We start from the raw sequence: 24,312 nt of genomic DNA, 5'->3' as shown, positions 1-24,312 counted from the left end.
AAGACAAGGTGAACCCAGTGCTGCCTTGCTTGCCTTATGAAATGCTTCTTATCAAAAGGACACTTTAGAAACAAAATCAGATAACCTTTTAGGGAAGAATTTTATAAAGAATGGATTCATATTTAAAATGAGTTGTACCTTTAAAGAGAACAGACTTAAAAGGAAACCCATTTACTCCATCAGTCTCATTCAGGGTTTAGTCGCTCCAGTTCTTCAGAAGTTCACCTCCTGAACTACTGGACAAGAACAAGGAGAAGTTTTCTTCCTTTGCTGTCAGGAATGAAAATTCTTCTTTACTTAAAAATACACAACAGAATTTCTGGATTTTGATGTGACAGAATAATAAGATAATTACATTTGCTAAATTACATATGCCTATAGCCAAACAGTACAGGTTTTAAATGGGTTTGGAAATATAAAGAAGGGTTGCTCATTTTGTTTTGATTGTGCCCAGGATGATAAAGCAAGGGATAAAGACAGGCAGAGCTGTCCCGCATGCTGAGTCCTTACAAGCTGCTAGCCAGGGGACTGATGACATCTGCGAAGCGTATTGCTTGTTCACGAGCACAGAATCTACCATCTACCGAGACAGGTTCAACAGGAGCAGCTGCGCAAGATGTGACACATGGCGACAGAAGCCACCTCTGCGACCCTAGGTTCAGTCAGTAGGAGCGAATGGCAGGGGGAACAGTGGCGCAGTCAGCCTCATTCAAAGTCTTGTCGATGACAGGTCTGTACTCCAGAGTGACCTTGAAGAGAAAGGTCAGGGCAGGTAGAGCAAGATCCACAGATAGCCATCCCCTGTTTTTTCTACTTGAAAATGAGCCTTTATATACATAAATATGTACCCAAGGAAAAGTATATACACCCTCACATAACACTTGGAAAGTATTTCAAAATAATGGATTATCTCTGATGGATGTAAATGTTTCATTCTTTTTATAATTTCTAGACTTTCTAAAATGAGTATTTTATAATGAAGAAAAAATCCAACATTATTAAAAATGGGCTTATGCTGAAAGATGGCCAACTTCTGAATTAAAGACACATTAGGTTTCTATATAAGTAACAACAGAGTTCACCTTAATTTCTGGAGGCCCAGATAAATGATTATAAAACTCTTAGAAGCAATGAAAAGCTTAAAGATAAAAATTACTTAATTATTTCCAAATCTTTTTTTGTTTGTACTAGGGATCAAACCCAGAGCCTTTACCATTTAGTCACATCCCTAGTTTTATTTTTGAGTCAGGGCCTCACTGAGTTGCTAAGGCTGGCCTAGAATTCAAATCCTCCTTCCTCATTCCTCAGTCTCCTGAGTGGCTGGGATTGTTGGCATGTGTCAATGCACTGGCCTATTTCTAAACCCTAAAACCCAGGGAAATGTCGAAAGGGCAGGTATGCATCAGTAGAACAAGACCTCAGCCGGGGTCTCCTGACCTGCTGCCTCTCTGCATGCTGTAGGGGGATGGGGGATGCAAAGGATGCTACCACATCTCCCAGGCTCCTCTGCAGCTGCTTGCAGGTAGGCTGGGCCATGGAACAGAATGGGAGGAGTCTCTCCTGACCCCTGAGCTCCAAAGGAGTTTCTGTTAGTGGCTGGGTCCCCATCTCTGCAGAGTCACCATCTCTTCCCTGCCCAGGGCCCTTGCCCTGGCCCACACGAGGGAGCTGACCTTGTATCAAGTCTCCCTGAGCCAGCACAGGGAGAAGCCTGATTCAGTGTCCTTACAGTGGCCTCTCTCAGCTGGTTACCACCAAGGACATTCCTGAGCAGATGTAGCCCACATACCTTTCCAGTCTTGACGTCCACGTATGAAAGAGTGTGCTTCCTCCAATGCTCTCCGAATGGCTTCTTCTGCTGCCCCTCAATGGGCTTGGAGTAATCATATTCATCAATCCGCACCTGATGCCAAAAGTATATATTACTCACCACTCACAGCCCTTCGTCAGAAAACCCGGAGAACATTACAATGATGTGAAGAGACCAGTCAGGTGGGGGCACCACTGACAATTTGGGGCCTGCCAAGGGTCAGCATGAGTCCAGTGTCCATTTCTACATCTTCTATGACTTCATAGGTGAATGTTGAGAATTAAATCTCATTTATGCACCTTAAAGTTTATCAAATACTTTCGCTTTTTGCGCTATACCCTGGGAAACTCCAACTTTTCTTTCCACCTTTTCTTTGGTGTGTGGTACCAGGGACTGAGCTCAGGGGCACTCAACCAACTGAGCCACATCCCCAGATCTCTTTATTTAGAGATAGGGTTTTGCTGAGTTGCTTAGCACCTCACCATTGCTAAGGCTGGCTTTGAACTCACGATCCTCCTGTTTAAGCCTCCCAAGCCACTGGGATTACAGGCATGCCACCACACCCAGTTCTTTCAACCTTTTTAAAATATTTTAAAAATTGTGTTAAAAATTTCAAAAGCTCTCAAAGAGTAGCAGAATGCTAGTGAAAAAATCCCTGTGTTCTAATAGAGTTGGCTGATGCTGCTGAGGACACATGGTGGGCAAAAGGTGACCCTGGGCCAGTGGCCGCAGCAGTCCCTGGGCTCTGCACATGTTCCCAGGGATGAACTTTCCCAGTGGGGAGTCGTTGAGCCTCGCACCTGAAGGCTTGTTCACCTCAGTCCTAAAGCATGCTCTGGAGAAGCTTCCATCCCTTAGGGCACACAGGGGTCAGACTGGCCCATCTCTTCCTGCATCCACCTGATCAGTGCAGGATAAATCAGTGAAGCATCACAGTACATGGCAACTTTTGCTTAGCCAATTTTTTTTTTGTTCATCCATGTCACCTGCACTCTCCTGAATGAAAGCCTACATCTTACTCATGGGACCCTGGGGCTAGTGTCTTTTATCCTGCACCTGCACCTAAGCCCCTGATGTTGCCATCATCAGAGCATCTAACATGCATGCTCCACACAGACATCAATCCACTGTCAAAACACGGTACCAGAACCAGATCTGTGATTCCTTTCCCAAGCCTCAGGCACTACATCCATGGACCTGGCTGCCCCTGTGGCTGCCACCCAAGTAAGAAACAGGCTCATTCTGCTCCAACACACTGCCACAGGCAGCAACAGATGCTGATTCAAAGCAAGAAAGATCCTGTGTTTCTGAAGGCAGTGAGAACAAAGGTGACAATAATTACCAGGGAAAAACTCATCTTCCTGGATTGACTTTTGGGAAAATGGAGTGAAATGCAGAGGGGAAGGGCATGTGACTGGTGGGGGCCAGAATGACAACAGGGGGCAAGACACCAGGCTTGAAGTGCATCCCAAAATCACACCTTGTAATCTTCCCTGGCATGAGCACCACGTGACTCCTTCCGTGCCTCTGCCCCATAGATGGTCTGCAGAGCACACAGCATCAGGTTCTGCAGCTCTAGCGTCTCCACCAGATCCGTGTTCCAGACCATTCCTGAAGACATACAAGGATCCATTAGATATAGACAGGACCCCACCACGTAGATGCTCTGGGTTCTCATTGTGGGATCAGGGCAGAGTTACTGGTCTGACCCTCAGCCACAGGAAAGGCAGAGTCAGCAATAAACAGGACAGACACCACCAGGCTCCACAAAAGGCAAAATCCCAGCTGTGCACCCAGGGCTTACCCCTGTCAAATGTCTTCAAGTGCTTCAGGTCTCCGTAAAGCTGGCTGATCTTCTCACAGCCTTCCTGCAACACGCTTCCCACACGGAACACTGCAGCATGACTCTGCATGGACTATAACAAGATACCCTTTGTAAGCCAGGCGTGGTGGCTCTGGTTGTAAACTTTTTGTTTTATGGTACTGGAGATGGAACCCTAGGGTGCTCTACCACTGAGCTACACCCTCAGCCCTTTTTACTTTATCATCATCATTATTGTTGGTACTGGGAAATTGAAGTCAGCGGTGCTGTACCACTGAGCTACATCTCAGTCCCTTTTATTTTTTGAGATAGGGTCTGGCTATGTTTCCCAGGTTGGCCTCCAACTTGATCCTCCTGCCTCAGCCTCCCAAGTTGTTGGGATTACTGATGTGTGCGGCTATGCCATTTTATTTTAATTTGATACAAGGTCCTGATAAACTGCCTGGGCCGACCTCAGTCTTGCAACCTCTTACCTCTCCATCCTTTAAACCAAGTTTTTAAGTGAATTATTTAGATTAATACATAATCATAAAGTTGTAATGCACACCATCACTTAATGGTTTCTCATAAGACCCCCCACCACTCCAAAATCCTGGAATTTAAACCAAGTTTTTAAGTGAATTTTTTGCCCAGTTACTATATTTTTATATCATTCTTATTTGTTTTTAAGTTTATTCTCTTGGAATTTTTAGATAATCTTATCTGTAAATGATTATTATTTTGTTAATTCCTTTCCAATATATACCTCAATTCTTTCAATCTTTTCTGTGACAGCTACAGTTGGCAAGAAAATTACTTCACCTTGGAAATACATATTCTACCTTGGTCTGTTTGCTCAGGGCTAAGTCTGGCATCTGATGGTGCCTGGCACAGAGCAGTAGCCTGGCTGAGCCTTGCTTGGTGGGTGCCTCTAGTGTCTCCATGTCAAAGCACCTGCCTCACGGGCGTGCAGCTTCCACACCCAACGCAGGTTGCGATGGCTTACACCCTAACACTGCAACTGCCAGGCCCTGCAGAGCATAACCTGGCCACCTGGCCTTCCTCCTGCCAACCTGTCTCTCCTTAAGACAGAAAACAGTCCTAAGAAGAATGGTAACATTCTCTTGGTGTTGTCTGTGTCTGTCACTGGACCCCTTTCAGACAGGACCCAAGGAAAGGGCCTCTCTTCAGAAAACTTACATGCATCAATTACTGCAAGTATTTCCAGTAGAAAGAGCTCTCATTCATGGAGCAAGAATCCCTATAATAGAAGAATTTGCTTCCTGTTTTCTATAGTATTTTTATCCATCTAAGCCTATAATCCATTACAAAGCCATTAACTACTTTTAGCCATTCATATTAAAATTAAAATTGAGGTTCTCAGACTGAACCTTTCACTAGGTACTCTCTAGGCCCTGTGGCCTGCACTACCCACCATCCTGTCCCACCTCCCTGGGGACAGTGTCCACCCAGGTGAACCTACAGAGGTCAGCCTCCACCCGATGCCCTTCTCCCACTTCCTGGTTTTGGCTAGATTCAATAGGCTCAGTTTGACAACATCTCTAGAGCAGCTGGAAACTAGGTGAGTTGACCTGATTAATTTCTGGGCAAAGAGATACAAGCACTGGGGCTGTGTTGGCCTCCAACAGGGCTTGCTATACTCCCTCCTTTGGCTGTGACACACCTGATAGCCAGGGCAGGTCTACAGATGGAGGCCAAGCTAAAGCATAGAGTACCAGAGAAGGCCAAGTCCACAGCGCCACTGTGTCTGCCCTGGAGTGCTGAGTTATGGCCTGTGTAAAAGAGCGCACTCTTATCTAAGTGAGGATCCTATCTACCTGAACACACTTCCCTGATATGGCAAGGGCTATATGTCCTGCCGTGGGCCTCACACTATGCAGGGCGCAGGAATCTATCCTACCTTCTGCATGCTAAGGCGCAGCTCCGAGGTTCTTATGCTCCCGTCAGCAAATCTCAACCTGTCTAGATTTGAGACAGATTCTTCCCCAGCATTTGGTTTGATTGGAGGAACTTTATCTCCTAAAAACAATATCAAAACACTGGAATTCAACTTTCCAAAAACATTTAGAAAAACCAGATGGAATTTGAAGACACTCAAGTTTGTCTCAAAGGCATTCAAAGAGTTTGGAAACCACGGCAGTAAATGAACCAACTGTCTTGGCCCATCCTGACCCAAGAAACCACCTACTGACCTTGAGCCCATTTTATTTACTTTATTTCATTTTTTAGTACTGGGACTGAACTCAGGGGCACTTTACTACTGAGCTACATCCCAGCCCTTTTTTATTTATTTTGAGACAGGGTCTTGCTAAGTTGCTTAAGGCCTTGCTATGTTGCTGAGGCTGGTTTAAACTTGCCTCAGTCTCTCTACTCAGTGGAATTACAGTCATGCGCCACTGTGCCTGGCTAAAAGCACAATACATTCAAACTTTTTTTCTCCTTTTCAAAGGAGGGAATCTCATTCCCTGCTTGATGAGAAGTGGTGATGATCCTCGGCTCAAAGGGCAGTGCCACAGAGGGAGGACACTCCCTCTGAGGATAGAGAAACTGCACAAGTACAAAGCGTCATTTGCAGGTGGCCTAAGCTGTGCCTGATTCAGGGAGCTTGTGAAGATGCTCCCTGCCCTCTGGCCATGTGCCCCTCTCCAGCTGTTTTATCAGTAGGTGGAGACTGTGCTGTTTCCAGCGTGTTGCTTCAACCCTACTGTCTTAGAACCACAGAACTAATGTTCCACAGTCAGCATCAGGACAAGGTAACAGGGCAAAGGGCCAGGGTCCTATGGGACGTCCTGAGCAAAGGGGCAAGACAGCCTCCATGAGGTTGGAGGCGCAGTGACCTCCTGTTCTTGGTGTCTGGAACAGACTTGCACCCCAGCACGTGGCACCTTTTTTTCTCCAGCACCTTAAGCTTGCGTAAGAAGAGCCAACAACTGAAACCTACTCTCAAAAGGGAGGGGCCACAACCCAAAGTTTGCTCGAATTGTGCCTTTGTTAATAGGGGTCAGTTCTGTTTAGTTTTCAGGGTGGGACCATTTTTCCATAAGTACTCAGAAGTTATATATTCATTGATACCTACTATTCAAAATTTCATTGCAAGTAAACAATTTATACTAGGCAAATAATGTGCAATAAAGTTCTCCTCAAGATAACAATTTTCTAGCAGTGACTTTTCTAAGCAGAACATGACTGCCAAAAAAAAAAAAAAAAAGGAACCAAGAAACCCTTATGTTAACTACTGAGATTCCCAACCCACCCACCAGTCTTGATATTTTGACATTACTACCACATTGTCTGGCCTCCTGCTTCCTCAAACTAGAATTCCTTTCCAGCAATAAATTACGACTTCTGGCTGAAGAGAACACATACCAGGCCTACAAGACTGTGCGATGCTCAGGGCACAGGCCCGGCCAAAGACCACCAGGTCCAAGAGAGAGTTTGCCCCAAGCCGGTTGGCGCCGTGCACTGAAGCGCAGGCAGCCTCCCCACAGGCATACAGGCCGGGCACAATCTGATCCTGGCCATTCACATGCTTCAGCACCTGTAAGAAAGATTGTGGGTGAGACAATAAGATGTCTTAAACCCTAAGTCCCCCCTCTAACTGAGCAGCTATCTGTGTTTGAGATCAAGAAAGGGAAGTAGGGATGGTATCTGTCTCCTAGGGAATCCTTTGACTGCATCCCCAAATCCCATTTGCCTCCAAACACTCTCCGTGATGGGGGTCAAAGAACCCCACATTGGCACCTGTGCCTTCCCTTCCAGGAGCCACTCCTTGAGCCCCACTTCCCACCTGACTGGACCATCATGAAGTCTCAGCTCCAACTATGTTCCCTGGCAGGTGGAACCACAGCAGGAGGAAGCCTTCAGACCCTTCCACTCCCTGCCCCTGCTCCAACCAGGAACCAAGCGAGTGGCGAACTCCTATGCACTGCGCACTACTCTGATGTAATCATAAAAACCACTGACTCATAGTCATTGTAAAAACAACGTAATACTGCACAGGAAAGCAGTTGCAAAATAGAAAAACTATATCTGGTATTTTATCTATCAGCTCCACTGACAAGGAGCTATTATTACTAAGTAAATGAAAGCCTAGAACAGAACTCCCCTACCCTGCAGCAAAGGTGATTTTAAGTACAAACCACCAAACATTAAAAAAAAAGAGGTCTGATATTCCCTCTAAGACCTAAGGAGACGGTAGTGGGATGGGCCCTGTTGTTACCTGTCCCTTGTAATTGGTGGGAATCCCACCCATGTTGTAATGCACAGTAGGGAGTACAGGAATTGGCTCCTTGGTGACATCCACACCGGCGAAGATCATGGCTGTCTCTGAAATGCCAGGCAAGCGCATGGCCAGCTGCTCAGGGGGCAGATGGTGCAACTGCAGGTAGACGTGGTCCTTCTCGGGGCCACAGCCTCTGCAACATAGAGTATCTCAACATGAGGGATGAATAGCATGTGAGTCTCAACACATTTTGGGGGAAGGACTGGGTTGAACCCAGGGACACTTTACTACTGCATTACATCCTCAGCTCTTTTTGCTTTTTTTTTTTTTTTTTTTTTTGATGTTGTTGTTCTTAAATATTTTTTTTTTTTTTAGGTGCAGCTGAACACGACACCTTTATTTTATTTATGTTTATGTGGTACTAAGGATCGAACCCAGGGCCTCATACGTGCTAGGTGAGTGCTCTACCATTGAGCCACAACCCCAGCCAGCCCCTTTTGCTTTTTGAGATAGGATCTTACTAAGTTGCTTAGGGCTTTGCTAAGTTGATGAGGCTGGCCTTGACTTGTGATCCTCCTGTCTCAGATTCCTGCACTGCTGGAATTGAAGGTGTGAGCCATCCAGTTGGCTCAATGCTTTTTGATACTCTAGAAAACCTCCCCTTTGCTGTGGTCATTCTTTACCAATATTATTGAGCATGAACTACGTCCCAGGTACTATTCTGGTGCTGGGATGCAGCTGAGGACAGAACAAAAACCCTGCCCTCACCTAACTCACATTACTCCAAAACTCAGCTAGCCCATTTTTATATAAACCTGTAAAACCTACACAGGTCATGCCAGCAGACATGGAATAAGTGTCCCATATCAGAGAACAGGACCAGGCATGGGGAGCCTAAAGCTGTTTCACTGGAAGACAAGACAACACACACCCTGAAGGCTGCTGAAACACTGGTAGGCCTGAGCACACCTCAGGCTTGTGTGCCAATCTCAGGCTGTGCATGTCTTTCCCCATACAGAGTGTCTGTCACACACTCACCCTTACGCAGACACCAAGGTGAGAAAGCCTTACAATGAACTGGCTAAAACTCAAAATGCAGGTATTTAGGAAATAACACAAACCAGCAGAGAACAGTCAAATAACAATAGGTAGCTTTATCCTTGTGGGCATGTGCAGGTGAGGGGTGCAGAACTCACAGCACCACAGCCCAGGTGACCAACTGCCACCAAGCAGAAGGGAAGAACATGAGTGTGTGCCCACCTGCATGGTGGGTTCACACATCCCTGGGTGAATCATACAGACCTTCCTTCACGGATCTCCAGAGTCATGGACCGAGACACCACGTCCCTGGATGCCAGATCCTTCGCGACAGGGGCGTACCTCTCCATGAACCTCTCGCCCTGACTGTTAATGAGGATGCCTCCCTCTCCCCGGCATCCTTCAGTAATGAGACAGCCAGCGCCATATATGCCTGCAAAAACACAAGTCATTAAACACCTGTAAGCTGACAACCATCAAACACACATCTTTTCAAGACACTTTGTTGGCAGAGGAAAGTGCAAAGAGAAAAAAAGGAAATGCTGAAGGGGAGTAGGAAGCAGAGCCAGAGCTGAAAGTGCAAGTCTAGGAAGGATGGGCTGCCAATGATTAAAACCCTTGCATGATCACCATCTTCACTGTTTCAACTTTTGAAAATAATTTTACACCATGACAGTGACTACCTTAAGAGCAACCAACATGGAATATTCCTATCTAAAGAATTCAAATGGCAACAATGACAGTAACTCTCATGGCTGTGGACGGTGGCAGCTGTTGTACACATATTTACTCGCTTCACCCCATCCTCAGATACAGCAAGTGAGAGCTGACTACCTGGCCCAGGCCACATGGCTGGCAAGGGCAGAACCCAAGTCCAAACCTGGGCAGCATGGTGCAGACTGTTCCTGGCCTCTGGCCCTATCCCTCAGTGTAATGAAAATGAGGAATGCCAAGCCTTGAATTTTAACAGGAGAGACCAAATGAACAAACGAATGTAATTTGAAGTTAAAATTTTCTTGAGCACACTAAAAGGACTACATGCTTTAAAAATAAGAATACAAATTCTTGCATTTCTTTTGCTTTTGTTTTTCCTGGTGCCATTTTTTGGGTGGTTTATTTCTCAGAGTTGTGAAGGAAAAGAAATGGAGCCCCAGGTATAGCACACGAGTGGGACCCTGAAGCTTGGTGGCATTTCACTGGACAACAAAAGTAACAAAAACCAACATCTACATTTCTTAGTTTTCATCCCTGGCAGGCTTCAGAAGGGATGTACTGACAGGAAAGGGAAAAAGCCCTGGCTTTTCACCCCTGCAGAGGCCAGGGGAGCAGCCCAGGAGTGGTGGGTACATTGCCTCAAGCAACAGGCTCCTCTCTCAGCCCTGACTCTGGGTTTTCCCCTGAACTCAAGTCTCCGACCCATGTTATTAGCATCTCCAGCCATCTGCTGGCCCAGGAAAAACTAACCTCCCCCCAACTAGTTTCCTCCTTGTCCACACCCTAACCCCAGCAACAGAGTGCCATCTGTCAAAGCTGAGTCCTAACTTCATATCCTACTTCCATAGGGGCCCATGTTTTTCCACAGTCCACCCCAGCCACTTCTCTGGTCACATACTTTCCCTGGCTCTCAAACTTCCACTCAGGAAATACTGATTCAAGTTCTGGACACAGCAGTACATGAGAAACCTGCCCCTGGGTGGGAGAAATTGAGCAATCCCTGTTTGCTACTGGGGCAAACACCACCGAGGCAGAGCTTGGGCTCTGCTGGGAGTGCAAAGATGGAGACCCAAGGGGCTGAGGTTGTAGCTGAATGGTAGAGTGCTCGCCTAGCATGTATGAGTCACTGGGTTCGATCCTCAGCACCACATAAAAATGAAATAAAGATATTGTGTCCACCTAAAACTGAAAAACAAATAATTATATATATATAAAAGATGGAGACCTGAACTGCCCTGGGAACCCAAAATCACAATCAAGTGTGTTAGTAAGTGAAGCCTGGAGAGCACCGAGGACGCACTGCATGCTTACAAGACAGAAGCCCACCCACGCCAGCCAGGTACCCATCCTACCTGTGGGGTGGAACTGCACAAACTCCAAGTCCTGGCAGGGAAGACCAGCCCTGGTGATCATGGCTGTACCATCCCCAGTGCTCGTGTGGGCAGACGTGCAGCTGAAGTAGGTCCGCCCGTACCCCCTGGAAATGAAAGAGCATGGTGACTATACACAGCAACCCAGGCAGGACCTCCAGTCCCCTGGGACCACACAACAGACAGAGCAGCCTCAAGGGCACTATCTTCAAGAAGTGCACATACCACCCTGAGGGGAGGCCCTGCCACTGACTGGTGCCACCCTGGGATGCAGGACAAGGGCACAGAGAAGAGATACTCATGATAAAAAAAAAATAGTAAACATTAAGGATTTTTCTTATTATATTTTTGTCTCCTGGCTTCACTGATATATGATTCAAAACAGGATGTTCTGATAAGTGCACTCACTGAAGGGATTGCTACCAGTGAGATAATCAACACACGTGTCACCTCACCTAAAGATCCTCTCTTGGGGACATGGACATGGAGATCAACTCTCCTGGCCAGCTTCAGGCCCACAGGCTGTGTGCTCAGTCTCAGAGAGCATTCCCCTTGTGACTCCCCCAACCCTGGCAATCACCACCTAGAGTCTGACATTTCTGGATTCCATGTGTAAGTGAAATCATGCACTGGGCTGTTTTAATTAGCACAACATGCTCCAGGTTCAACCACACTGTCGCCAATGACAGGATTTGCTTCTTTCTTTTGGTTAAATAATGCTCCATGGCCTATTTATACAGCATCTCCTTTATCAGCAAAGGATGCCTGGGCTCCCTCTGTCCTGGGCTATGTGAACCATGTGTGTGAAGGGACCTCAGTCATATGTTGGCTTCCTTCCTCAGCACAGTGGGGCTGCAGGATCACACAGCAGGTTCCTGCCTTGGTTTTCTCGGGAACTCCACAATACCAATTTCTACTCCTGCCAGCAGTCTGCCAAGGTCCCTTTTCTCTACATCCTTGTCTTTCTAACCTCAGCCACTCTAGCAGGTATAAGACAATATTGCCTTGTGGACCCTGATGATTAATGATGCTGACCACCCTTTTACAAACCTGTTGGTCACTTTGTCTTCTTTGGTAAATGTTCATTTGGGTCCTGCCCATTGTTTATTGGATGTTTTTTGGGTAGCTATTTAGTTGATGCATTGATTATATACTTTGGATATCATCCCTTTACCAGACAAAATGGTTTGTGGATATTCTCTCCTAATCCACAGACTGTCTTTTCATTTTGCTAATTGTTTTCTTTGCTGTGGAGGAACTTCTTAATTTTTAAAATGGTAAACAAGATGGTACAGAAACTAAAATTTAATTATTTTCATCATGTGCACAAATAGCAATTTTCTATTCTATGAACCAATCAGTATAGTCACCATTAAAGCAGAAAGGTTACACCAGGAAATGTCACGTGACTCTCACAAGTCCTCAGTTCCCTCACCTTAGAGCAGGAGGGACAGTGATCATTAAGGTTCCACTGCACCCTGAGGACAGCCTCTGCTATGACCAAGGGCAGCACAGATCTCCTGCTACCTCTACTAGGCACGGACCAAGCCTGGGAATGGCCATTGCCACATAATGGTACACTAAAGCCTGTATCCAAAGCACTACTCTAGAATGCCCACATTTTATTAAAGAAACTATGAAACTCAACTTTTCTAGAGAGATGAAATGCAAATACAAAAATGAGGTTCCTACCCAGTGGCAATGACAGTGTTCTTCGCACGTATGCGATGTATGGATCCATCCTCTATGCATAGTGCGATGACTCCACGGCACTCCCCGCTCTCCATCAGGAGGTCCAGGGCAAAGTACTCCACAAAGTAGCTGGTGTCGTAGCGCAAAGACTGTGGGACACAGGACCCCACATTCTAAACTGCATTCAAGTTAAGTGTTAAGCCAATGTGTTTAAAATGCGAATGGTTAAGCATGTGAAAGGTTAGAGGGCTTGATTTGGCTCTGCTAATGAATGGACACCATAATGCTAAGATGACACTGGGGTTTGAAACAGATAACAGGCTGCAGTTCTCATTATCAAAGCCTATGGCACTGTAAGAACATAAGAAAGCATCACACATTAACAGGAGAAAGCAAACCCCTGGTGACCTGCACCATGGAGCACATGCTCACGTTTCTGTAACACCTCTTGTTTTGGCATGACCTCAGGTGGCATTCCAGGCTCTCTGGAGGCCGCATGGTGCCAGAGTAAGACCCACGTACCACAAGGTCCACAACAAAACCTTGAGTTCCCGGTCACACAGCCCCACTTGCAGTGGTATGTGGGCTGGCGTTGCCCAGCCGCACAGTATAGACATGCCCAATTCCACCCACAGAGAGGTCCCCACTGGGCAGCGTTGCAAGGGCTGGACCTGATAGTCCTCACAGCAAGTCCAAGAGGCTCTCAGGAGCCTGAGCCAACTCCCAAGAGAGAACTGCAGTACAGATAAGTCCTGTTATGCATCTGTCATCATAGTCAGCCTCAGAGAAGACTTGGAAATTTATCACCTGACCCACCTATCTGAAAATAGTTCAGAATACTGATGATTTAGCTGTGTCACAGCAGGCCCTGACCATCCAATGACTACTGTCTCATAAGTCTTCAAGCAGTTTTATAGTTAAGTATTAAAACAAACCAATCAATTCAGGAACTTGAAGGCAGTAAAACAGTCTTAAAATGACAGGTCTATTTTTATACTTGGATTGTGATGGCCATAAGTTCAACTTTCACATTGAAGTGGACATTCAATTTTCCGAAATACATGTAGGAAATACAATTGTCAAAATGACAGCTTTTGCAGCACCTGTTCAGTACTTTCAGGTCAACAATTACTACACAGCTCTTAAGAGTTATCCTATTGTTCTTAACCCATGAGCTGGTACCACCATCCTTTAGTCATTCCCACTCTCCTGCATCCCATCTCTTGTACACCCAGGTGGCCTCACCCTTCCATATAAGGTGTGCAGGAGTGAGTGGCCGGTCCGATCAGCTACGCAGCAGCACCGATGGGCCTGCCCACCTTTCCCAAACTTGAGGCTCTGTCCACCAAATGCACGCTGATAAATCCTTCCATCTTCTGTTCTGCTAAATGGCATGCCGTAATTCTCTAGCTATAAAACGCAAAAACAAACAGGAACCTTAAAGGAGGAAGCTATTCTGGGAATTTGGACTACAACCTTAACACGACTCTGCAAACCCCACACTAATGCTACAGAAGCTACCTTGGTGACTCAGCTCCAGGGCTGCAGTGAAAAGCCTCTGCCAGCGTGTCTCCTCCCCCTCCCCTGGCTGATCACACTCCCTTACCTCGACCACGGAGGCAGGGGCCTGCTCCGTCATGTAATGGATGGCATCCTGGTCCCCCAGCCAGTCAGAGCCCTTCACAGTGTCGTAGAAATGCCACCTCCAATTGTCCTCCTCCATGTTCCCCAGCGCAGCATTGATTCCCCCCTGGAAAAACATGCATTCCTTACACACTATTGATGGAGCCCAAGGGCATCTTCAGGCCTCTCTTCCTTGTGCGGTTAGTTTCTACAAGGGCTGAGGGGGAGCGAGGCAGGATGGTCCCAAGTCACAGCTTCAGCTGACTAGATAAGCAATTTAATCCCTCTCTGCAAAGGAGAAGCAGCAACATGCAAGGGCTGCTGGGAAAAGATGCATATAAACTTGCCTGCCTCTTAATGAGCTGACACAAAGCACTCCAGAAACCCACCAGTGATTTCATGGCAATGGCACTCTAGCTGTATGCTGAAAACACTACGTATACAACTCTAACTCAGAGCCACCCAGCCCTGCACCCCACTTCCTATGGCTATTTATGGACATCACCTTGTCTCATCCCTCAGAGTCACCAGATACAACAATACAGAGATAAATGTTAACCCTCACCCTCTTCTTCCCCAACTCAAATTTCAATTTCTCCTCTTTAGATAATCTTTTTTTTCCCCCCCCAAGTAAAGGAACACTGATGTGATCTGTGTGTGTCCACAAGGCTGTGTTGGAGGTGTGGTCCTCAGTGTGAGGATGTTAAGAGATGGTGGGCCCTTTGGGAGGCGCTCAGGCCCTCTCGGCATGCCCTTGGAGGAACTGAGTCTGTTTTATGGGAACTGGTCAGTCTTGCAGGGGACTGCTATAACAGAGCAACACTGGTTACTTCCTGCTCTGGCTCCCTGTCTCTGTATGTGACCTCTCCTTCTCACATGCTCTCACCACAAAGCTATCCACTAGGACATGCTGTAACCAAAGGAGCCCTTCCCAGAGGCAAATGCATGAGACTGCCTGATCTCAGGATTTCAGCCTCCAACACTGAGCTAAAATATCCAACTTCTTTATATGGTTCCCAGCCATGGATTTTCGTTACAGCAACAACACAAACTAATACACATTTCTAATCTTTCTCCAAGTGTTGTTCTATCATAACTTTTCAGTCAAGCAGAATCCCTTCCTGCCTTTACTGCTGTGCCTCAGTTTCCTCACTTATGAGGTTCCTTCCAGTTCTGATGTCACCAGCACAGAGCTGAGAACTTTGCAGCAAGAGGACAAGTTATCCAGTGACTTTCCTTCTTTCTTTAACCCTCCAACTACAAACCCAAGGAGATCCTGACAAAAAAAGCTCTACAGTCATAGCAGAACACAGAAAGCTGGTCTGAAACAAAAACCTAACAGTGTATGCAATCCCAATGCTAGCCACAACCTGCCATCACCAGAGGCTGACCCTGAGCTCCCAGTTCTGACTAGAGTCCCTGGCCTCCATAAGATCCCAGCCCCCGGGGCAGGCCTCCTGAGCACCAGTCCTCAAGTTGAGCTACCCTTTGCTGACGGTGCTACTACTGCCATGGGACTTTAACACCATGTGACCTGAACACTGCCTGTCCTTGTGATCAGAGAGGCCTTTCCTGGCTCCTGGAACCAACCATCCATCGTCTCTTAACAGAAGACTGTTTTAAACACTGACTTTGGTGAACTGTGAACAATCTGGATATTATCTACAGTGATCCTAGAATCAGAGAACAAAATTGTTAGGGTCTGTAAACAAGTCAGGATGGCGCCTGGCATTTTGCCAGAGGGAGTGGTTTGTGAAGTAAGGCCAGTGAGCCATTAAGTGTGGAGATTCCTTATTGGTTGACTGCTGTATCTAGTTTATGTTAATTAAGATAAGCTGTGTGGAATGTATATACACCCCTCCTGTCCTACAATAAACGGCTCCCACTCCTGCTGTATCAATGTACACAAGTTGCTCGACACCCCCCCCCCCCCCCCGTTTATTTTTCTGCAGCCGGACTGCGGCACAAAATCATAAAAACACTGTTTTCTTACCTTACTTTTACCTTCTTCCCTACACTGAGAACTTCGAAGGCCACTGTCCCTCTACCCTGCGTGCCCACGCCACGTCTACAAGCACCACCATACACCCTGATCAGGTGCTATGGTCTGCACCTGGAATATCCCCCAAAGACCCATGTGTTGAAGGCTTGGTCCCAGCCCATGGCGCTATCTTGAAGAGACAGGTCTAGTGGGAGGAAGTGAGGTCACAGGGGGCATGTCCTTGAAGGGGACACTGGAATGTGGCTCTTCTTTTTTCAGTTCCTGGTGAAACTCAGGAGCAGCCTCCTCAGCAACACACTCTGGCCATGACACTCTGTGCCACCACAGGCCCAAAGCAACCAGATCAAGTGACCATGGATTGAAACCTCTAAAACCATGAACCAAAATAAACCTTTTCTCCTTTTAATTTGATTACCTCAGGTATTTCCTCATACCTTCTTCATAGTGACACAAATTGACTAACACATTTCAAACATGTGAGGGCTGCAAAGGCAACTGAACCACAGGGGCAAAAGCAGGACTAGGCGCGACAGTCAGAAAAGACCTGCATATGAGAAGCCACACAGGTCCCAGGGAAGAGGCCCAGTAGTGAGAGTGAGCCAGTGGGAGCTGGCAAACAAGAAGGAGCTCGTGGAGAAGGCAGGAGGTTGCTGAGGTAACGAGAGCCTCACTGTTGCACCAAGAGCACTGAGAGATAAAACTTTCTCTTACCTGTGCTGCGACAGTGTGTGACCGGGTAGGAAAGAGCTTCGTAAGGCATGCGGTATTAAACCCTGCCTCAGAAAGGCCAAATGCGGCTCGCAAGCCTGCCCCGCCAGCACCTACCACCACTGCATCAAATTCATGATCCACCACTGGGTACTGAGTAGAAATCTAGAAAAGAAAATTCAGCTGTCAATCACACATTCAACTATACCTAATATTCAGAATATGGTGATAGCAGATTAATTAGCCTAAAGAAAATGAAGGGAGTAATCAAAAGGAAAGAGCAATGACACATAGAGGTCCCCAACCTTATCCTAGGGCCAAGCACACATGCCCAGTGGGGCAGCCTCATGGAAAGGGGATCAACAACCATACTTAATGAATAGCAGAGGTTCTGTCCTACGGACCAGGAAACACAACATTAGCTGAAATATTACACACTTAGAGATACAATTTAAAAAAAAATCCGTTTCTAAGGAGGCTTAAAACCACTAAGACCCCAACGTGTCAACTGGGGAGTACAGAGGCAGAGGAAAGCAACAACAGTGAGTTCCAGCTCTGCATATATCATTCTTACTTGTCCACTCTTGTCATGCTCACGTCCCCACTTAGAACTCTGAAGTGCTGTTTTATTCTAGGTATGCACACTGCACTTGACCTGGCATGGACCCAAGTCAGGCTCCTATGAGAAGGTGCCAAGGATATTCAGCGACCACCATGAGCTTGAGGTAAGAAGCTGTAAGCAAACTTCAGCATTCTCAACAAAGAGCAGAACAGGAATACTAAACTCAAAAGACCCCATACTCAGGGCTGGGATTGTGGCTCAGCAGTAGAGCGCTTGACTAGCACGGGCGGGACCTGGGTTAGATTCTCAGCATCACATAAAAATAAAAGGCACTGTGTTGTATCCATCTACACCTAAAGAATAAATATTAAAAAAAATATTAAAAAAAAGACCCTAGACTCATGTGGCTACACAGCCCTACTGTGAGTAGAGAATCCATCTTCCACCACTGCAAATGCTATTCATTTGTATCTAATCTATAGACACATTAAGAACTTTACAAGCAAAACTGTCAATATCTGTAAATATTTGTACAACTATTATTGTACTAAAAATAATTTGAGCATGGATTGAATATCCAAGAGAATTTCTTTAAATATGTGCAATATGTGAATGCACTGAAATGAACTGGTCTAGGCTATGATCCCTCTAGGCCAACAAAGCTGTTTAATGCAGCAGAAAGCCACAGACTCACCGATTCTGAAACTTTAGCAGACGCCCTCTTCCTTCCATCGACAGTGAAGTGAAGACCACGGGCCCACGTCGGGAGAGTTGCTGGCCACTGCAAAGGTAGACTGTTAGTGTCTTAAGGACCACAGACACTAAGGGAACTCAAACTAAAATTTCCTTCTAAATCATGAACCTTTCTATGAACCCCTGTTCTTGTTCTAGAAAGCTCACCTGGGGCCCTTGACTTAACCTCCAAGGTCAGACAGATCAGTGGGCAAGGACTTGGCCCCTCCAGGGCTTCCTCTCCCTTCACCTAAGGTGATATTCCAGTGAAAGCCTTCTGAATTAAGTTGCTTTTCCTGTTCCCAGTAGGAAACTCAATGGATCAGAAATAAAATGAAAAAGGTTCACCTTCTCTGTGGTGTCCTAATTGACATTACTTAGGTTGAAAATGGGAGAATGCCGCCTCACTGCACAGTAGTTTTGCAAGTAAAGAAGCATTTTTACTGCTCTATCTTAGCACTCGAAGCCTTGTAGTCTTGGAAAAGGCACTGGACAGTGAGATCCTTTTTCTGGAACAGGCTGTTGTATAACACTTAGTAAAAGCAGTTTGGTTCAGAGGAATGAGTGGTGGCATCCCTCCACTCCATGCAGGAGGACTCCACTAAGCTAGCCTTTAGCCGCACCCTCTCTTGACCACCAGGCCTCTGGTGCTGCCCCTCTACAGGGCTGTCCCAGCTATTAACTGGTTAACCTCCACAACTTGTCTTGTCTCAGCTTAAATGTCCCATTCTATACAAATTTACTCAAAAATATCTGTATCAGGGCTGGGGATGTGGCTCAAGCGGTAGCACGCTCGACTGGCATGCGTGTGGCCCGGGTTCGATCCTCAGCACCACATACAAACAAAGATGTTGTGTCTGCCAATAACTAACTAACTAAATAAGTAAATAAATATTAAAATTCTCAAAAAAAAATATCTGTATCAGTGACACTGTGGCCCAGTGTAAGAGAGACACCTTCCATGTGGTAAGACTGGGTCAGCTGCTGTGGCATATGTTCTCCATTCTGAGGCTGTACTTTAGAAGACCAAAATAAAAAGAGAGTTAGAAAATCCTAAAGAATAGTTTTAGGAAGTATATCCAGCAATTAGAGGAGGAGAAAAGAGAGATGTCTTCCTGTACTTTGTTACTTGGAAAAGACCATTATTTTGTGGGGGGTGGGGGCAGATTCTGTAAGACAAACAAGAGGGGATCACAGGAATGGAATTCGCAAGGTAAAGCCACTCAGCTGGGCTGGAGGGCAGCTGGTCTGTCCTTCTCAAGCAAAGGCAGAGCTGGACTCCTATGCCAAGCTTCCTCTACTGCTAAGCTTGAATGACAGTTGGCATAAATACTTGGATTTATTTAACAGTCCCAATTGCAAGGTAGTTTCTTGGATTTTAAAGAATTTTTAGGGGGCTGGAGATGTGGCTCAGCGGTAGCGCGCTCGCCTGGCATGCGTGTGGCCCGGGTTCGATCCTCAGCACCACATACAAACAAAGATGTTGTGTCCGCCGAGAACTAAAAAATAAATATTAAAAATTCTCTCTCTCTCTCTCTCCTTTCTCACTCTCTCTTTAAAAAAAAAGAATTTTTAAATTTTTAAAGTGTTCGACTCTACAATCACAAGTCTATTTCAAAAACATACTGACAAGCCAATTTAGGTTTTCTATTTTTTTCAGAAAATGAATTTAAGGAAAAAACAAAATTCTTCCGCCTAAGTATAGTTTCTCTATGACATACATTAACATAGGGAACAGTTGTAGTAAGAGCAGTACATTTTATAGTACCAACTCAAAATGGAAATGGTGAGGTCGCTATACATTTCTTTAAGATGTTCATGATTAACACACTCAGCTAGCTTAACAAGTGGCAGTTACAGGCTAGGCGTGGTGGCACAGGCCTGTAATCCCAGAGGCTTGGGAGGCGGAGGCAGGAAGATCATGTATTCAAAGCCAGCCTTGGCAATTAAGCAAGATACTAAGCAACTCAGTGAGATCCTGCCTCTAATAAAATACAAAATAGGACTAGGGATGTGATTCAGTGGTGAAGTGCTCCTGAGTTCAACCCCTGGTACACCCCCTACCCACTCCCAAAAAAGTGGCAGTTACTAGAGTACGTAACAGAATTGACAATCATCACTCTCTCCCTGTGAAAAATGACCAATCTTTATTCTGAAGTTGGACTTTGCAGGGGATATTTTTATTTTTTGCAGTGTTGAAGTCAAACTCAGGTTTGTGCTCCTCTTCCACTGAGCTATCTTCCCAACCAGACAGTAGGGTGTATTTTTTAATTTGGAGACTAATTTCAATTTAACCAAATTTCTGTCTTTAGATAAAGCTTATTTTGCCCAGGCCTGGGGTACAGACCTATAATACCAGCTACTTAGGAGGCTGAGGCAAGAGGTCTAAGTTCAAGGCCTGCCTGGGCAAGGCAGAGAGACTCAAAATAAAAATTAAAAAGGGTAGTGGATCTAGCTCTGTGATAGAACACTTGCCTAATATTCATGAGGTCTTGAGTTCAACCCCTAGTATGGCAAAAAGTAAAAATGAAAAGAAACACACAAAACAAAAATTTTGTGACATTATTATTATTATTATTTTGAGAAGAAGAAACATTTTCTAACAGGGAAACATGAAAAAGAATGAGAAAATCTACCTGCAGTACAATTGAAAGGCACATAAGACTTTGTTCAATAGCTTAGAAGTTTAGATGACTGAATTAGGTAATAAAGAAAAAGGAGGAAAACGTGAGAACATTATCCTCAATAAGCAAAGGGGGCCCTCACCTGATAAAGCATACCTACAAAATCATGACCAAGAAACAAAACACAATCTATGCAACTACAAAAAAGTCAATAAAGGCTGAGGTTGTAGCTTAGTGGTAGAGTGCTTGCCTTGCACATTTGAGGCCCTGGGTTCAATCTTCAGCACCACATAAAAATAAATAAGTAAAAATAAAGATATTGTGTCCACCTACAACTAAAAAATATTTAAAAAAAAAAAGAAAAGTCAATAAGAACCTAAAAATGGTTGATATGGGGAAGTAGGGTGATTTAGGTGAACTAAATCCTCTACAAGGCAGAAAGCCAGTGTCTACAATGGAAAACCTGCAGGGGGCAACGAAACACCTCAAAATTATCCCCACTGCTGGCAAAAGCAAGGTTTTCTTTTCTCCATACAAGGCTTTCTGTATTCACTAATTTTTTTAACAACTACGTGCAATTATTTTCATTAAAAATTTTAATATTTGTTTTTCAAATAGAGATGCTTAAAATACAGCTCAAATGGATACAAAGCATGGGTGGCGAGCTACAACCCTGGCTAGTTCAAAGGGCTACTTCACAGAACCCTCCTTAGCTCCAGGGAGAAATTGAAAACTTGGGGGACTCCAGCTCGGATCCTATACTTCCCCACTATCCAGAGAATATTGGGAAACAGCTCTGACTCTAAGATTAAAATCCTGATTATATGTAAACCCAAGTCAAAGATTTTCAAATGAACCAGAAAAAAAAATTACGCAAGGGGTGGGGACGTGGCTCAAGCGGTAATGCACTCGCTGGCATGCGCGGAGCGCTGGGTTTGATCCTCAGCACCACATAAAATAAAACAAAGATGTTGTGTCCGCCGAAAACTGAAAAATAAATATTAAAGAAAATCTCTCTCTCTTCTCTCTCTCTCTTCAAAAAATTATGCAGAATACAGAACTAAATGCCACTGCTATGATAATCAAAAGAAAAAAACCCGTTATTACTGTAATAGCATAACTAATGTAATTTCAAATACATCACCAAAACATATTTGGAACAATTTATCTAAGAAAAGGAATTGAATTATCCTAAAACAACATTTTGTATATTCATCTTGAAGGATTTAAAAAACTTCATCAGAAGGGAATGGTTAACAACTATGTAAAGTCTTTGGTTTTACTCTTCCTCTGGATCAAACGGCTTCAAATCATGTCAATGCACTGGGGCCAGGAAAAGAAATCAAAGGTGAGCTAAGTCTGGCAAACTGATAACTTGAAGGCAGTTCTCAATAAAGAGTAACCCCAAACATCTACTTTCCTAAGCCATTTCTCAGATGACTATCATAACTTTTTTTCCCTGCTAGTTTGACTATTTCTTTATAAACTTCAATTCTTCAGGGAAAAGAAAACTAATCTTACATGCCAATAAATATACTGCTTGGGGGCAGAATTTCTCAAGGAAAAGCTATCCTCATAAAGATAAAAAGACTTCTTAAAAAACCAAATCACAGGACAGTAGTGAAGATTCTAGATGGAAAATGCAGATAAAAATGCAAACAGTTAATTCAACTAAGGTTTGAAAAAGACCACTTCCAATCAGCCACTAGGAAAATAAAGGGTTATCAACTAAATTTATTTCAGTGCTCAAAACCTTGTTCCCACTTTCAGGTAGAAGTTCAAAGCTAGAATTCCTCTATTTTAGTCTGGATAAAAGACAACAACAATTGAGGTCTTCCACAGCAGAAGGACCACTGGGAACCTTCTTGAGTAAGGACAAACCACTCTGCTACAATCACAGAATATCAACCTGTCATTTTCTGAAAAAGCACCACTGACCAGGACTCTACTTCCTGCAGCGTCTTAAGGGCCAAGATGGGAATGGCTTGGTCTGCTCTGTAGGCACCAACCACAGCACCTATTAAAGCGTTTATAATGCCTTCTGGTTTTTAAAGGAGTGGCTGTCAACTAATCCTTCTCATACTTAATTGAACATAATCTTTAATATCTCTATTTCAAAAAGGAGAAAATTGCAGTCATAATTACAGGCACTACTGTTGAATGCCTTGACTTCTACTGGCACTTCTTCTTTGTAATTAAACTATTAAGTAGGTAGGTGGGTCAGTTCATTTAAAAGAATCAAATAATGAAACCATCCAAAGTTAGTTTACTTACAGCAAGCCCTGGAAGGTTGAGGATGAACATGCCATGTTAGCGTTCACTCAGACAACCCGGACAGCAGGGACAGGGAGGGTGATCCCCATCCCAAACCGGTACACACTTGCTTGGTCCCATGCGCCCCCCCCCCCCCCCCCCCCCCGTCAGTGTACTCATTTCCTCTGATATTTTTTTAAAAAGTGCTCAGCAATGAAACATGACTCAGCCATAAAGAACGAAATTATGGCATTTGCCGATAAATGGATGAAACTAGAGACTATCATGCTAAATAAAATAAGTCAATCCCAACACACTAAAGGCTGAAAGTTCTGATTTGCAGATGCTTACACAGAATAGGGGCGGGCGGGGGTGGAGTTCACTGGATTACACAGCGAGAAAGGAGGAAAGGGAGGAGGTGGAATAGGAAAACTTTCCTCTGGTCATGTAGAAACACGCCACTAGGGTAACTCCACATCACCTACAGCCACAATATTGGAAGTTGCACCACATGTATGTATGATATGCCAAAATACGTTTCACTGTCATTTAAACTAAAAAGAACAAAACAACAAAAAAACAAAACGGTGCTCAACGGCCGCCGCACCAAACCTAAAATAAAGGTTCCTAACTGCCAAGGTCTCCCGGAGGACACGCACAGGAGGGCCAGCAGCGGCCCGTGGAGCCTAGTGAGCCCAGATCCCACGACCGCCGGGCCCCGTAGCGACCTCCCCACAGCGCCGGCGAGGTGACCTTGGAGGACGCGGCTCCAGGCCTGACTCCGGCGACGGTCGTGACCTTCACCGGGACGCTGCGGGCTGCCGCCACAGGAGGAGCCCTGCCAACCCGGGCAAGGGAGCGGGCGACTCGGCATGCGCTGCACTCTGCCGGCCGGGCCCCGGCCCGCCCGGGTCCCGCCCTCCCGCGATGCCGACTCACCGCCTGGGTCAGCACCAGGCGCCTCGCACCGAGAAGTCGCGACACCGCCCCGACCCCCGCCATGTTTACGCCGTCCCGCCAGGCCCCGCGCCAGACCGCGCCTGCGCACCCCGCCGCGCCCAGAGTGCCGCAGGGAAGATCCCGCGCCTGCGCATCCCGCCGCTCCCGGGGTCCCGCGTGGGGACATCTCGCGCTTGCGCA

The 24,312-nt window shown here is 45.6% G+C and overlaps 1 protein-coding gene across 1 annotated transcript; it reads right to left on the bottom strand.

The window, feature by feature from the left end:
• Nucleotides 1-81: 81 nt before the first annotated feature.
• Nucleotides 82-24,220, bottom strand: Sdha (succinate dehydrogenase complex flavoprotein subunit A). The gene is made up of 15 exons (XM_026381436.2): nucleotides 24,112-24,220; nucleotides 18,258-18,344; nucleotides 17,005-17,166; nucleotides 14,275-14,418; nucleotides 13,914-14,078; nucleotides 12,669-12,817; nucleotides 10,959-11,083; nucleotides 9,157-9,325; nucleotides 7,852-8,047; nucleotides 6,999-7,170; nucleotides 5,533-5,651; nucleotides 3,615-3,726; nucleotides 3,291-3,421; nucleotides 1,790-1,903; nucleotides 82-749 (listed from the first exon to the last, which is right to left on the bottom strand). The coding sequence occupies exons 1-15, from the start codon at nucleotides 24,172-24,174 to the stop codon at nucleotides 663-665; spliced, it is 1,995 nt and encodes a 664-aa protein (XP_026237221.1). The 5' UTR covers nucleotides 24,175-24,220; the 3' UTR covers nucleotides 82-662.
• Between the last annotated feature and the right edge of the window lie 92 nt (nucleotides 24,221-24,312).

This window comes from Urocitellus parryii, chromosome 1 (assembly GCF_045843805.1).
Source record: "Urocitellus parryii isolate mUroPar1 chromosome 1, mUroPar1.hap1, whole genome shotgun sequence".
NCBI classification, from domain to species: domain Eukaryota; kingdom Metazoa; phylum Chordata; class Mammalia; order Rodentia; family Sciuridae; genus Urocitellus; species Urocitellus parryii.
The sequence above is the reverse complement of the archived record's forward strand: the minus strand, read 5'-3'. Positions and strand labels throughout refer to the sequence as shown.